Source organism: Solanum tuberosum, unplaced genomic scaffold, assembly GCF_000226075.1.
Source record: "Solanum tuberosum cultivar DM 1-3 516 R44 unplaced genomic scaffold, SolTub_3.0 scf00162, whole genome shotgun sequence".
Classification (NCBI taxonomy): domain Eukaryota; kingdom Viridiplantae; phylum Streptophyta; class Magnoliopsida; order Solanales; family Solanaceae; genus Solanum; species Solanum tuberosum.
In genome coordinates this window covers 789,960-804,480 of record NW_006239088.1, presented here as the reverse complement: position 1 = coordinate 804,480, position 14,521 = coordinate 789,960, and the positions used below count along the sequence as shown (strand labels likewise).

General features: G+C 31.5%; 1 protein-coding gene across 2 annotated transcripts; it reads left to right on the top strand.

The window, feature by feature from the left end:
• Nucleotides 1–6,663: 6,663 nt before the first annotated feature.
• On the top strand, nucleotides 6,664–14,282 carry LOC102595907 (LRR receptor-like serine/threonine-protein kinase ERECTA). Of its 2 annotated transcripts, XM_015311514.1 has the most exons (28): nucleotides 6,664–7,045; nucleotides 7,121–7,248; nucleotides 7,449–7,587; nucleotides 7,679–7,750; nucleotides 7,851–7,922; nucleotides 7,991–8,062; nucleotides 8,151–8,222; nucleotides 8,302–8,373; nucleotides 8,483–8,554; nucleotides 8,640–8,711; nucleotides 8,793–8,861; nucleotides 8,942–9,013; nucleotides 9,128–9,199; nucleotides 9,300–9,371; nucleotides 9,569–9,640; nucleotides 9,718–9,789; nucleotides 9,873–9,944; nucleotides 10,318–10,389; nucleotides 10,497–10,568; nucleotides 10,644–10,715; nucleotides 10,798–10,869; nucleotides 11,176–11,244; nucleotides 11,316–11,387; nucleotides 11,523–11,596; nucleotides 12,459–12,587; nucleotides 12,703–13,050; nucleotides 13,142–13,515; nucleotides 13,618–14,282. In XM_015311514.1, the coding sequence occupies exons 2-28, from the start codon at nucleotides 7,146–7,148 to the stop codon at nucleotides 13,987–13,989; spliced, it is 2,973 nt and encodes a 990-aa protein (XP_015167000.1). In that variant the 5' UTR covers nucleotides 6,664–7,045; nucleotides 7,121–7,145; the 3' UTR covers nucleotides 13,990–14,282. The 2 variants fall into 2 exon arrangements, with proteins under 2 accessions (XP_015167000.1, XP_006353850.1); XM_006353788.2 differs by having other exon boundaries at nucleotides 6,664–7,248.
• Nucleotides 14,283–14,521: the final 239 nt, after the last annotated feature.

Here is a 14,521-nt window from a genome sequence, read left to right as displayed (position 1 = left end):
TTTTATGTAATTTTCATATATATTACTCGCTTTGTCCTGATTTATGTGATACAAATGAAATTTCAAAAGTCAATAAATTTTTTATAAGTTTTTTTTAAATTAACTTGTTATTTATTGTGATTTATAATATATTTACGTAAAACATACTCTAAATAAAAATAATTAGCAACTTAAAATATATAAAAACATACTAAAAAATTGATTAATTTCAAAGCTCATATGTACCACATAAATTAAAACAGAAACAGTAACATATATTGGGCCCCGTGTTGGCACGGGGTCCCATATCTAGTATATATATATATATATATGGGTCCAAACCGGTACGAATCATTTACATTATAGTATATAATTATGTAAGTGAACATCATTTTCCCCTTTAATGTTACTTTGAAAATTAAATACCTTCCCTAACATTTAATCATTGTCATTATTCCCCTCATATCATATGCAATGTCATTTAGTAACCACTAATGTAATATTTCTAATTATTCATAGTTATTTTCCGCATGAATCATCGTTACAATAAAAATCTTACTAAATTAATACTCGATTAATTAATAACCTTTCTAAGATAATATTTTCTTCTGATTCCGATTTGGGTCAATGAAAAAAATAACTCATTTTAATAAGATAATACTCTCTCACTTTCAAAAAGAATAACCTAGTTTCCTTTTTAGTCTGATTAAAAAAGAATGACCTTTTTCCTTTTTTGGCAACACTTTAACTTCAACTTTCCACGTGACATGTTTAAAAACACAAGATTAAATAACATTTTGATCATTTGACATAACTTTAATTTAGAACCACAAGATTAAATAATCTTCTTTCTTTTCTTAAACTCCGTTCCAAGTCAAACTAGGTCATTCTTTTTTAAACGGAGGGAGTAAAATACTATATTTTCAGAAGACCCCTATATAAACATATGGTCTCATTAATATTATAAATTAATAATTCTTTAAAAGTACAAATATATCTAAGACAATTTAGTGGAATATGATTGTATTGTGTTCTATTTTTTGTTAAAATTTAAATCTAGTTGAAGCTCATCTCTAACTTTTCTTATTGCATTCAAAAGTTTCGGTATTGTCTTTTTGAACTGCACCATATAATTGTGAAGAGTTCTAAATGCGATAAGTGCTTCCTTACGGTAACTAGTTCCAAAGGTACTGTATCATATTCACCTTTATCATCAACATTATTTTTTTCAATGGTATCCACAATTTCTTCTAAGCTCTGGACCTCTGAATATGTATCATTTTCACCCATTCAATATGTTATTAACGTCCATTTTATTGCGGTAACTGAGATAATTAATCATGATTTTAAGTTTATGAATGATATTTTCACAAGTGAGTTCATTTAAATTTTTTGAGATTTCATCCAAAACGAATTTGGCTGTGTCGAAACATTCTTTAAATTAATAAATATTAATTTATCAATTAAATAATAACTCTACAAAATAATAATATTTTATGATCTCACCTATATTAATTTAGTGAGATTTTACTGTACTAGTAATAACAGCCAGAAAAGCCTAAAATAAAAAATATCCAATTAAAACACCAACCAGTCGTGTTTTGATGATTCCATAAGTGGAAAAATAAGATATTCATCATTTCTTCACTTCTTTTTCCTATATTTCTGTTCCTTTCCCAAGGTTAATCATTTCATAATAAACAAAGTGTTCAAGTCAAAACCATACTTTTTTTTCCTTCTCTTATGCAACAACACTATCCAAGCCACTCCAACTTTTATATATTGTATAAAAATATTGTTTCATCATACAAAAGAAACACAACCGTTGGTGGGTCCACAACTAAATGTAACAAGTTATATCGAGATTATTAATCATAAAATAAGTTATTGCACCATGTATATGTGATAATTTATCTCATCACAAATGTATAAATAATGGGATAAATAATTTTATGGTTGTCTAACACTTCCAAGCAAATGTAGGATAAAATAATCTTGCATTTTATCCCTGATATTATTATATTTTATACCTCACATCAACAGACTTCTAAAAGTTCTACTATAATATATTATTTACTTCCTTTATATGGAAGTTAGAACAGTGTTTAGTTGCATTAACATACCTTTGATTTGATTGTTTTTTAAATTTTTATATACTAATAACATATTAGTATATTTTTATAAACAATTATTTCTAATTATCTTTGTGCTAATAATATAAAAGTCATTTTACAGCAGGTGTATATAAGCTCAACTTTTCAGCTAGTATTATATATATATATAAAATAAACAATGGTATGGTCCCTCTATTTGAACTTTTTGGTTAAAATTCATAGTGACATTACAACTGCACAATATGCCTTTGGGTACTTTCACCATGCTCCATGTTAGTTTCATCTTTGCCATAATGTTTCTTGGTAAAGAATCAAATAATTATAGAATCGTGTATAGTGTGATAATCACTATTCCTTTTGTTCGTGATTTTTTTTTAAAATTGTATATTTAGTAGGCATTGTTTGCAACAAATTTTAAAATGACAGAAAATAAATTACAATCACAGATAAAATATGAAGAAACATAACTGTTTTTCTCTTGATTCTTTTCTGATAAAATTTGTCCATGATTCGAGGGTTGTTAGTGGTGTATTTCTCCGAATTAGGATGATTGATTTTGATCTCTCTATTAATATTTCATGAATTTGTGGAATACTCGAGATGTCTCTTTAAGAGAATATTGACCTTTATATGGGCATGAGCTACGGTTTGGGTTGAGTAACCTCTAAAAGTTTTAAGCGGAATCAAACATGTCTTGTAGAGTCCAACAAAATTTCAATGTCTATAAACGTTTTGATACACGGTTTTTTTTTATTTGAAATTATAATTTAATGATTGGACATGTGATAATCCGAAATTCTCCAAAAAACTTGATATGAAAATTTCATATCATGAATTTTCTTTTTTAAAATATAAAAATTGACTGATAACTTTATATTTTGTAAAAAAAAAAAATCACCATTTTGTATCTACATATTTTTTTGTAAGAATAACAAAAGAGTGATAAAATATTAATGGAATATGGAGATGGTTTAATAGTTACTAATGATATTGATTATGTTCAATTTTATTAAAGAAAAGTTCATTATTTACAACTCCCGTTCAATTTGACCTTTTTATTGAACTTAAGTTTGATCAATAAATGTTGTATTAGTTTTAGAATAGCTTTGTGCTATTGCATTATATTTTTATTTTGAATGTATGAATAAAATAAGCACATTTTTAATAGTTTTCACGGTTGGTGAGGTTTTGGTTTATGAGCAAATAATACAATTTTAAAATCAATATTATATGTCTTGACAAAACTTTAACTTTATTTTAGATAATTTCATCTTATATAATTTCATTTTACAAGACCAAACCGGTAGTAAGTTTTCTAGTTTCAATACCTTCATGGAAAACTTGGGATCATAAAGTTTAAAGAGAAAATATATAAAGTGACATCTGAAGTTGTTCTGAATTTTCAAAAAGATACATTAACTATGAAGACGTCTTAATATCCCCTAAACAATCTTGAGCTGATAATATTACATCATTTTTTCCACCTGACATAGATAGTGTATCCACTCCATTTAAAGAACGTGATCAACCTAAAATAATGAATATAACTTTATTTTTATAGGTATTTTGTTATAAATTATAATTTCTTATTATTTTAACTTTTTTTCTTTGTTATTTTTCTTGAATCTTTCTTCTTTCTTCTTTCTTCTTTCTTCTTTAAAAACTCATTGTCATCTCCATTAAAACTCCTTACTTTCTATGTCACTATTTTGCTACAATTTTGCCCATCTTTTTTTACTACTATTAGTTTAAGTTTCTTCAATTTTAAAATTTTATCTAAATTTTTTTATTTACATTTCGAACAATTTGATAAACTCATTAGATTTCAAGATGATTAAGAGGTATCATTTAATCTTTTTGTCCGGATTTCAATCAAGCTCTTTCAATTTTTGAGAAATTTATTGATTCTTTGAAAATTATTATTTTAAATTAAATAAATATGTGTCACATAATAATTAGTGCATGATAATACTTGCTTTTCAATATTTGAGATTGATAAAAAAATAATGTAATAATATCACTTTAAAATTATTTAGAGGGGGTAATAAGACATTTGCATAATTAAAAAATTGAAACAGAGGGATGGAATTACCATTTTATGATTAAGACATTTAAATTGAAACAGAAGATGGAAGTACCATTTTTACCTTAAATGATGATATGACAGTTATTAGCTTAATATGAAGAAAAGAAACAAATGTGTAGGTAAAACTCTCCCATCATTACTTGTGATAATATCCTATGGATTCATAAATCATATTACAGAGATCGAGACAAACAAGGCATTACCCTACTCAAAAGGTTGAAACCCCATTTCTCGTGAGTACATAACTGCACATGTTGGGTAGTGAAGAGTAGTCGTTATCAAACTATTTTTTTTTTGGTTTGCAATCGGTATTAGGTATTTATATTGGAGCCTGGTTAATTTTAGATTAGTATTGAAAATATTCAATTAACAGTAAGATGCTTTCTAACTAAGGTGATTTTGTATTTAAAAAATTTAAATTTGAAATGTCGGAGTAAGAATGATAAAGTATTTTATTATTCTATCACAATCTTAGTTGTAGTGGTGTAGCTAGACTTATGCCAGGTGTCCAATTGACATACTTCGTTGAAAAATTATACTCCATATATACAAGTACAATAATAAATAAGTGGTTAAATAACATATTCTAAACAAGCTTGATACAACAATATGCTGTAGCTTAGTGTTTCAGCTGTTTCGTGTGTTTGAATCACAAAAAATTATGTTCGTGTGTTTTAATCTCACTTGTAGCATCTCTTTTTTTCACTTTTCAAGAAGAGCATACTCACTTTAGTACCTGAACATCCTTTGTGAAATTCTGGCTCATCTATTTTTCACATTTTAAGAAAATAAGCTTATAACACCCGAACATCTTTAGGGCATCTCCAACCCAATCCTTTATTTTACTCTCTAAATATAGAGTTTTTTATTTTTTTTCAGACAACCAACTCCAACTCAATTCTCTATTTTACTCTCTAAAAAAGAATCTTTTTCTCTCTCCTCAATATTATAATATTATTTCTATTTCATTCTTATTTTCTTATTTCATGATATAAATCCTTTATTTCTTTTTTCCCAAATAATTACTTTATATAATTTTTAATGTGATATGAAATTATATTTTATTCTAAATTTTTAAATAACATAAATTGCAAGAAAATATAATATAATACATAAATTAGGGGACAAATTCAAATAAAAGTGACATACAATTACATAAATACTCAATTTTTAAAATTATTACGTTGCTCCCATAAATGCTCTAAATGCATTACGAAATTCAAAATGATCATTTTTGTCCTTAATTTTTTTATGTCTAGCTAAAAATTGTTCAAATCGGAGATTTTCACTAGCTAAAAATTATTCAAATCGGGGATTTTCATCTACCGTCATTTTTGTCGTTGGAGTTGGAGCCTCTACGGCATCTTGAATTGGTGCATTGAGATCACATTCATTCTCAATTATCATGTTGTGTAGTATAATACATGTAGTCATTATATCATGTAGCACCACTTCCTTTCTCCAAAAACGTGACGGTCTTGCAATAATTGCAAAACGTGATTGCAAAAAGTTCGAGGATAAGACTCTACTTTGCAATCATCGGAGTCCAAGACGAAACTAAAATTTTAACGAAAAATTTAGAAACTATTAGTGATCCAAATGTTCGTGATTACCTGCAACGAGAACAACAACGAATACTTGAAAAAAGAAATCGACAATCACAACCACAACCATAATCGCAACAATTCTCAGAATCATATCCTAATTTTTTTTCGAATAGTGCTAAATTTGAAAACGACCTACCGAATTTCTAAATTATTGTTGTGATCAATTAATTATTATGTTATGTATTGTATTTTATCTTGTATTTAAATTATTATGTTATGTATTGTATTGTTATCTTGTATTTAAATTATCATATCATGTATTGTATTTTTAAATTAATTTTTTTTGCATATTCTTTATAATGAAAATTAATAATAAAACAATTTTATTATTCACGAAAATTAGAAAAAAAGTTAAAATACTATTAATTTGAAATTAAAATAGTATATATTAAATAATATTTTTAAAAATATTATATTATATTTAAAAAGAATTATGAATATTAGATATTTAATTAATGGAATTATATGTAAAATAATATGTTAATTAGAAAGTAATAGAAAAATAATAAAATAATGAAAAAGTAGAAATAGAGAGTGTGAATAGTAGAATTTGGAGAACTATTCAACTCTCTAAATTTGAAGAATATAGGGTGATTTGGAGGTGGGTTGGAGTGTCCATTCTCTATTTTACTCTCAAAATATAGAGAATGGAGAGAAAAATAGAGGTGGATTGGAGATGGTCTTAGTGACATTTTTGATTCCGCCAATGCTCAGTTGGCGTAGTCGCTGTCAAACTTGAGAAAGGATTACCCCTTTAGGCTTGCACAGACAGTGACTTATGATGAAATGAAGCCAGAGAAGGCACTCTGTTATAACACTTAAATGAAAATACATGTGTATGGACTAGCAATAAAAGGGGCACTAGTAATTTTAGTAATTGAAAAGCAAGTGTATAGAGAGAGATAATGAGAGAGAAAGAGTAAGTACACTACTACTGCTACTATCCCATATAGCTGTAATGTTGCAGGTCTGATTTTTGCAGTTGCAGACCCCCTTCTTGGCACAAGCTCTTTTAACTTTTATCTTCTCAAATAATTCTCTCTCTCTCTCTCTCTCTTTTTTCTCTTTTTACATTGTGAGGAAACTGAATACCCATTGTATGTATTAGTGTGAGGCCTATCTGCCACAAGGATGTGATGGAACACTATGCTTCCTCTGCTAAAACCCCACAACCCCAAAACTCTTTTTCACTTCACATTTAATCACAATTCCTCAGTGAAATTATTCTGTTGCTCTCTCTAATTTCAATTTCAATGTCGGTAAGTCCAAGAACTGGTTTTTCAATTCAAAGGAGCTGAGTTAGTGCAAACACTTGAGGTTTTGAGTTTTGACAGAGACTTGAGTCTCAGAGAAACTACCATGACATCATTTTTACTTCAAAGATGTAATCTTTTCTTTGAGGTTCTTCTTCTTTTGGGGTTCTTGAATTTCTTCAGCTTTGGTTCTGTGGTGTCTGATGATGGTGAGTGAGTAGAGTAGAGTAGTATAACATTCTGCTTCTTATGTTCTAGTTTAATGTTTTGTTTAAATGTTGAAAAGACAAAGTGTCCTTTTTTTAATCATTTTTTAAATGGTGTTTTTGATTAATCCCACGTTTTGTAGTTGTTATTTGTTAAAGGTTTATTTTTTTGTCTCATTATTATAATAATAATTGGAAAATAGGTTCTGCATTGTTGGAGATTAAGAAGTCAATTAGGGACGTGGAGAATGTGTTATATGACTGGACTGATTCTCCTTCATCTGATTACTGTGCCTGGAGAGGTGTTACCTGTGATAATGTCACCTTCAATGTTGTTCAACTGTAAGCCATAACTCAAAAAACACTCTTGTTACATTATTATCATTTGGGATTCTTTAGTATAAAGTTGTAATCTTTTGACATTATCTTGTAGTAATCTTTCGAGTTTAAATCTTGATGGGGAGTTGTCTCCTGCAATTGGACAGCTCAAAGGCCTTATATCTATGTAATATCTTCTCCCATTATCCCACATTTTCCCTTTTTGTTTGATCTTTTGACTTAGTGTACATTTAGATTATGTTTGTTAATTTATTTATTTTTCGTAGTGATGTAAGGGGAAATCGCCTTTCTGGCCAGATACCAGATGAGATTGGTGACTGTTCAGCACTGAAAAACTTGTAAGTATAAAATGCTTCTGATTCTTGTGTTATTATTTGGAAAATAAGTAACCATTTTTTTCCCTTAGGGACCTATCCTTCAATGAGCTTTATGGTGATATTCCCTTTTCCATATCAAAACTTAAGCAACTGGAATATCTGTAAGTTTTGATACTCTTCTTCTTCTAGGTGTTGTATCATTTGCTTTCCAAGATTGTCAATTGATCATGCTTGTCTTCTTCAACTTAGGATTTTAAAGAATAATCAGTTGATTGGACCAATTCCATCTACATTGTCACAGATCCCCAACTTGAAGGTCTTGTAAGTATATTCTCTTCTGCTTTGTCATGATATTGGTAGATTATGAATAATTTCAATTTAATCCAAGAACTTCCTCCAGGGACCTAGCTCAAAATAGGTTAAGTGGAGAAATTCCTAGGCTGATATACTGGAATGAAGTCCTGCAGTATTTGTGAGTGTTTTAATTCAGTGCTCCTCTTCTCTTGGTTTCTAGAATACCTTAGGAGACTACCATTTTGTATATGGATGATCATATCTGTTGTATGTTTTTCATTGTATAGGGGACTGCGTGGCAACAACTTGGGTGGATCACTTTCTCCTGATATGTGTCAGCTCACCGGCCTGTGGTACTTGTAAGTTTGTAATCTTTATGCTCTTCAGATCTTACTATAGCTCCTTTAGCTGATGACATTAACCATCGTTCATTGTTTTGTGCAGTGATGTTCGGAACAATAGTTTGACTGGTTCCATTCCTCAAAATATTGGCAACTGTACTGCTTTCCAGGTTCTGTAAGTATCTATAACAAATGAATGAAGTTGGACTATTTTCTAAATGTTTGGTTGGCATAACACCTTGTTTTGTGCTATCAGAGATTTGTCTTATAATGACTTGACTGGAGAGATTCCTTTCAACATTGGTTTCCTGCAAGTAGCGACCTTGTAAGTTTATGCTGCTTCTCTTTATCACAAAGCCATTCATTATATGGTTATAAGTTTGAAGTGTACTTTCATCATTCCAGGTCTTTGCAAGGTAATCGCCTTTCAGGGCAGATCCCTTCTGTCATTGGATTGATGCAAGCTCTTGCAGTTTTGTGAGTTTTTGTGTCTTGTTATCTCAATCCAATGCTACTGAATCATGAACGAGATTTCTTGGAAACCAAAAAATGCATCTGTTATTTAAGTTTTTCTGACCCTTTTACTGACAGGGACTTGAGCTGCAATATGTTGAGTGGAACAATTCCTTCAATTCTTGGGAATTTGACTTACACAGAAAAATTGTTAGTACTATAATAATTTAATTTAAGAGCAATTTGGATCATTTTGTGCTTCCTAAATTGTATACTGGATCAATTACTGTAAGTTCGCATTGTATTGCAGGTATCTACATGGGAACAAGCTATCTGGTTCCATTCCTCCAGAGCTGGGAAATATGACAAAGCTTCACTACTTGTATGAATGCTTTCTATTAATCATTTTTTGTTGGCTTTGTTTTGTTCTTCCTGTTCAAACCCTTTTAAATGAATGCAAGCATTTGTTTGATTAGTGAGCTTTTAGGCAACCACTGATTTGATTGATACAAAGCTGTTTTGAGAATTTTTTATAAGAGACTTTCCTCAATCTCAAGGCTCAAAGATGGTAATTTGCAGAGAATTGAATGATAACCAACTTACTGGACGCATACCACCAGAACTTGGAAAGCTGACGGAGTTGTTTGACTTGTAAATCCCGTTTCTCTTCATCTTCTACTTTGGACTTGTTAACATCATTATTTATTTACTTATGTGGTATGTTTCAGAAATGTTGCAAACAACCACCTTGATGGGCCCATACCTTCCAATCTTAGCTCATGTACCAATTTGAATAGTCTGTGAGTGTTTTTCATATCCGATGTGTTTCAATTATGTATGATCATGCTTGTTTGGGAGTTATTGACACCTAATTTGGTTGCAGCAACGTTCATGGAAACAAATTGAATGGTACAATTCCACCTGCTTTTCAAAAGCTGGAAAGTATGACCTATCTGTAAGTTCTTACTTTTTGAATTTTTCTTTTAGAGAAATATGTGCAAGGTTATCTAGTTATCATTCTACCCATTCGCGCTGTTAAGGAAGATTGTAAACTTACTGTGCCAATTTTATATTTAAATTTTACCAACGTTGTATTATTTTGCACAGAATTCATTTTATTTATCTTGCTCTCAAATCGTTACTGGCTTATCCTTGCATGAAGAATCATTTCTATTGTCGAGAGCTTTCAGCTATGTGTGTCATATAATTTTTTTAATTATTAACTAGTTTATTTAGAGCCTCTGCATCATCTAGTTATGCGAATTTCAATTGCTTATTCTGCATACTCTGAGCATTAACTGCATCTTTTTTTTTGTTAATTGCTCAAGTAATCTCTCCTCCAACAACCTCAAAGGCCCAATTCCAATTGAGCTTTCTCGTATTGGGAATGTAGATACACTGTAAGTGCAAACTTTCTCATCCACTTTCATTTCTCTCATTGCAATTATGGTTGCGGGAAAAGCACGTTTTGACAGTTTAAGAACTCTTCAACATTTTTTTGGCTTAGGGACTTATCAAACAACAGGATCAGTGGTCGTATACCTTTGTCCCTCGGTGATTTGGAACATCTTCTTAAACTGTGAGCATAACCGTCAGGTTGTTATGTTATCATCATATATCTGTTGTACTTACATTCCTTTTGTCAATGCTGTAGGAACTTAAGCAAGAACGAAATAAATGGAAACTTGCCAGCTGAATTTGGCAATTTAAGGAGCATCATGGAGATGTATGGAACCTTGCTAAATTTAGTTACTTCAAATTTATGGTTTGCTTGATTTTCAGCTTTTTGACCGCACTCTTAATTGTAGTGATCTGTCAAGCAATCACCTCTCTGGTCCCTTGCCTCAGGAACTTGGTCAGCTTCCAAATCTGTACTTGCTGTAAGTACTTTAGATTTACTTCGAGACTCTCATCCTCTTAGCCATTGGTAATAATCTGTACAGTGAATAAGTATGAACTTCTAAACTGGGAAAGTTAGATTTTAAATTATTTTGGATGCCATTTTCAAGAAAGTAGAGATGAAGTGGTGTTGTTGCGATTGGTTTATATTATCTGGCTACATATGTTAATTACTTTGGTGTTGTCTCAGTTTTTCTTTATATTGCATTATTGTACGGGGCTCATAGGGCATCATTTCTCTATCTTCTTCTTTTCCTTGAGGCCTTATTCTACAAAATAATGAACAGGAAACTGGAAAACAACAATTTATCAGGCGATGTGATGTCCTTAGCCAGTTGTCTCAGTCTAAATGTCCTGTGAGTTTTCAAGCTAGTAGTATTACACCAGTACAAATGTTTTGTAAATCTAATCAACCGTTTTTTGGCAGAAATGTCTCATACAATAATCTGGGAGGGAATATTCCAACAGGCAATAATTTCTCTAGATTTTCACCAGACAGGTAAGTGGAGCGATGAAGATTCCATTCATTGATCTTCCTCGTCATATGCCAAGTTCACACAAGTCACAAGCATTTATTGGTTTGTTTTTAATTCTTTGCTTCTAATTTTTTCCTTTTGCTATGTTTCCAATAAAGCTTCATAGGAAATCCAGATCTGTGTGGGTATTGGCTCACTTCTCCCTGTCATGCATCTCATCCAGCAGAGCGAGGTATGATCAAACTGTAGCCATCATTTGACCTTTATTCTATTGCATTCTTGAAGTTTCATTTCACTTTAGACACTTGCAACATTTATTAAGCGCGATGGACAGATATTGATTAATGAGGAATTACCCCTTGGTTGAGCAAATTTAATTCTGTGTTAGTCTGGTAGTAGGGTGCACGATCACGGTTTCCTCTGTTCACAATCCTTGATTGTAACACTTGGATGTGTGCAGTAACACTTGGATGTGTGCACATATTAAATTAACATGAAATAATATTCATTTGCTGGAGTTACATTGACGTAAAGATGCCTTAGCTGTCAAATGAAACTGCATTAGTTTTATCCCCATCATCAGTACATTAAGGGGTCATTTGGTAGAGTGTATTAGTAAAAATAATGCATGCATTAATTACATGTGTTAGTAATCCCTTGTTTGATGCATTTTTTCATGCTATGTATAACTAATGCTATACACTCTATTGTGTATTGAGGAGTGTATTACTAATACCATGGATTTCTAGGTATTAGTAATGCAAAGGATTTAATACATGCATTAATATGGTTAAAGACCCAATTACCCCTCAAAAGTACTTCTACATCTTTTTCACCATAATTGTGAAGGATACTTTTGTAAATAAATATTTTATACAATGCATACTATTTTCATACACCAAACCAAACAATGCATAAGAAATAATATATGCATAACTAATACAAGTATAATTAATACATGCATTACTAATGCTTGCATTACTAATACACTCTATTGGGTATTATTTTTATACACTCTACCAAATGACCCCTAAGTGCATAAATATTTTAACAGTTGTCTAATGAAAAAAGATGAATTCATTGGACAATTGCAGTTTCAATTTCTAAAGCTGCTATACTTGGTATTGCTCTGGGTGGCTTGGTGATTCTTCTGATGATACTAGTAGCAGCATGCCGGCCACAGAATCCTGCACCTTTCATGGAAGGATCTATTGATAAACCAGGTACAATATTTTCTGGACGGTTGGATAGTGTTTGGAGACGTTCATGTCTTAAGGACAGTCATCAGAGTTAATTGAAGTTGCCATGTATTGATTATTTAACGTTTTTGATGAACAGTTTATTACTCATCTCCAAAGCTTGTGATCCTTCATATGAACATGGCACTTCATGTTTACGAGGACATTATGAGGATGACTGAGAACTTGAGTGAGAAGTATATAATTGGTTGTGGAGCATCAAGTACTGTATATAAATGTGTTTTGAAAAATTGCAAACCTGTAGCTATCAAGAAATTGTACTCTCACAACCCGCAATACTTGAAGGAGTTTGAGACTGAACTTGAGACAGTTGGGAGTATTAAGCATCGTAATCTTGTCTGCCTCCAAGGATATTCTCTTTCTCCATCTGGCCATCTTCTTTTCTATGACTACATGGAAAATGGTAGCCTTTGGGATTTGCTTCATGGTTAGTAAATCCAAAATGGTTTAGGTGATTTGGTTCATTGAACTTGTGTTTTAAGCATTTCGTAATAATCCCTCTTATATCTTTTTTGCAGGTCCTACAACAAAGAAGAAAAAACTTGATTGGGTTACTCGCCTTCGAATTGCATTGGGATCAGCTCAAGGGCTTGCTTATCTTCACCATGATTGTAGCCCTCGAATTATCCACCGTGATGTTAAATCATCAAATATCTTGTTGGACAAAGACTTTGAGGCTCATCTGACTGATTTTGGCATTGCCAAAAGCTTATGCATATCAAAGACCTATACGTCCACATACATTATGGGAACCATTGGTTACATTGATCCAGAGTATGCTCGCACTTCTCGCTTGACAGAGAAGTCTGATGTTTACAGCTATGGAATTGTTCTATTGGAATTGCTCACTGGAAGGAAAGCTGTAGATAATGAATCTAATCTACACCATATGGTATGCTCTTGTAATTTAGTTAATATGAACTTGTGCTATGATGTATCTTCATATAATTATATAAAGATTCAATTGATCTCAACAGTTTTGCATATGTTACAGATTCTAACTAAGGCAGCAAACAATGCTGTAATGGAAACAGTGGATCCTGAGATCACAGGCACATGCAAAGATCTTGCAGATGTGAAGAAGGTTTTTCAGCTTGCCCTTCTATGTTCCAAAAGACAGCCTGCTGAGAGACCAACAATGCATGAAGTGGCAAGAGTACTTGAAAGCCTAATACCCGTCGCTGAAACGAAACAGCCAAATCCAACCCCCTCACTTGCATTACTTCCATCTGCTAAGGTACCTTGTTACATGGATGAATATGTCAACCTCAAGACACCCCATCTAGTGAATTGTTCATCCATGAGCACTTCAGATGCCCAACTTTTCCTCAAGTTTGGAGAGGTCATATCCCAGAATAGTGGCTGAAAATAACATGAGAGTAGATTTCTTGAGATTTTGTGTAAAAATGTAGTGCCATTATCATATTATTATTGTAGGTAGTTGTTGTAAGATGATGCATGCAATAGTGGTCCAGTCTACTTTTTCCACTACATAGGTCTAGTGTGTGTAAAAATATTTCACTTTTTACCATGATGAAATTGGAAGAGGTAGCACTTAGTAGAGTATTGTAATATTGGTTTTTGGGACCACTGATGCTGAGTATGGACTATACTGTCTGTAAAATTTTTGGCACACACTTTGAGGTGGCCTTAGCACTGCCCCTCTGTGTATAGCAATAATGGATTGCATTGTGGACCTAAGTTTGACAGTCTGCCGCTCTCTCTTGCAGCTGCAGTACATTAGTGCATTTATTTGGTGGACTACTCAGAAACACGAAAAATAATTTTGACATTTTAATTATTACTCTACTTCCTCAGATTATTAAATACTTTCTGGCCCTTTTTGTATAATTTATTTTTGTTTTTAGTCTGTCAAAAAAAATAATAACGTATTTATA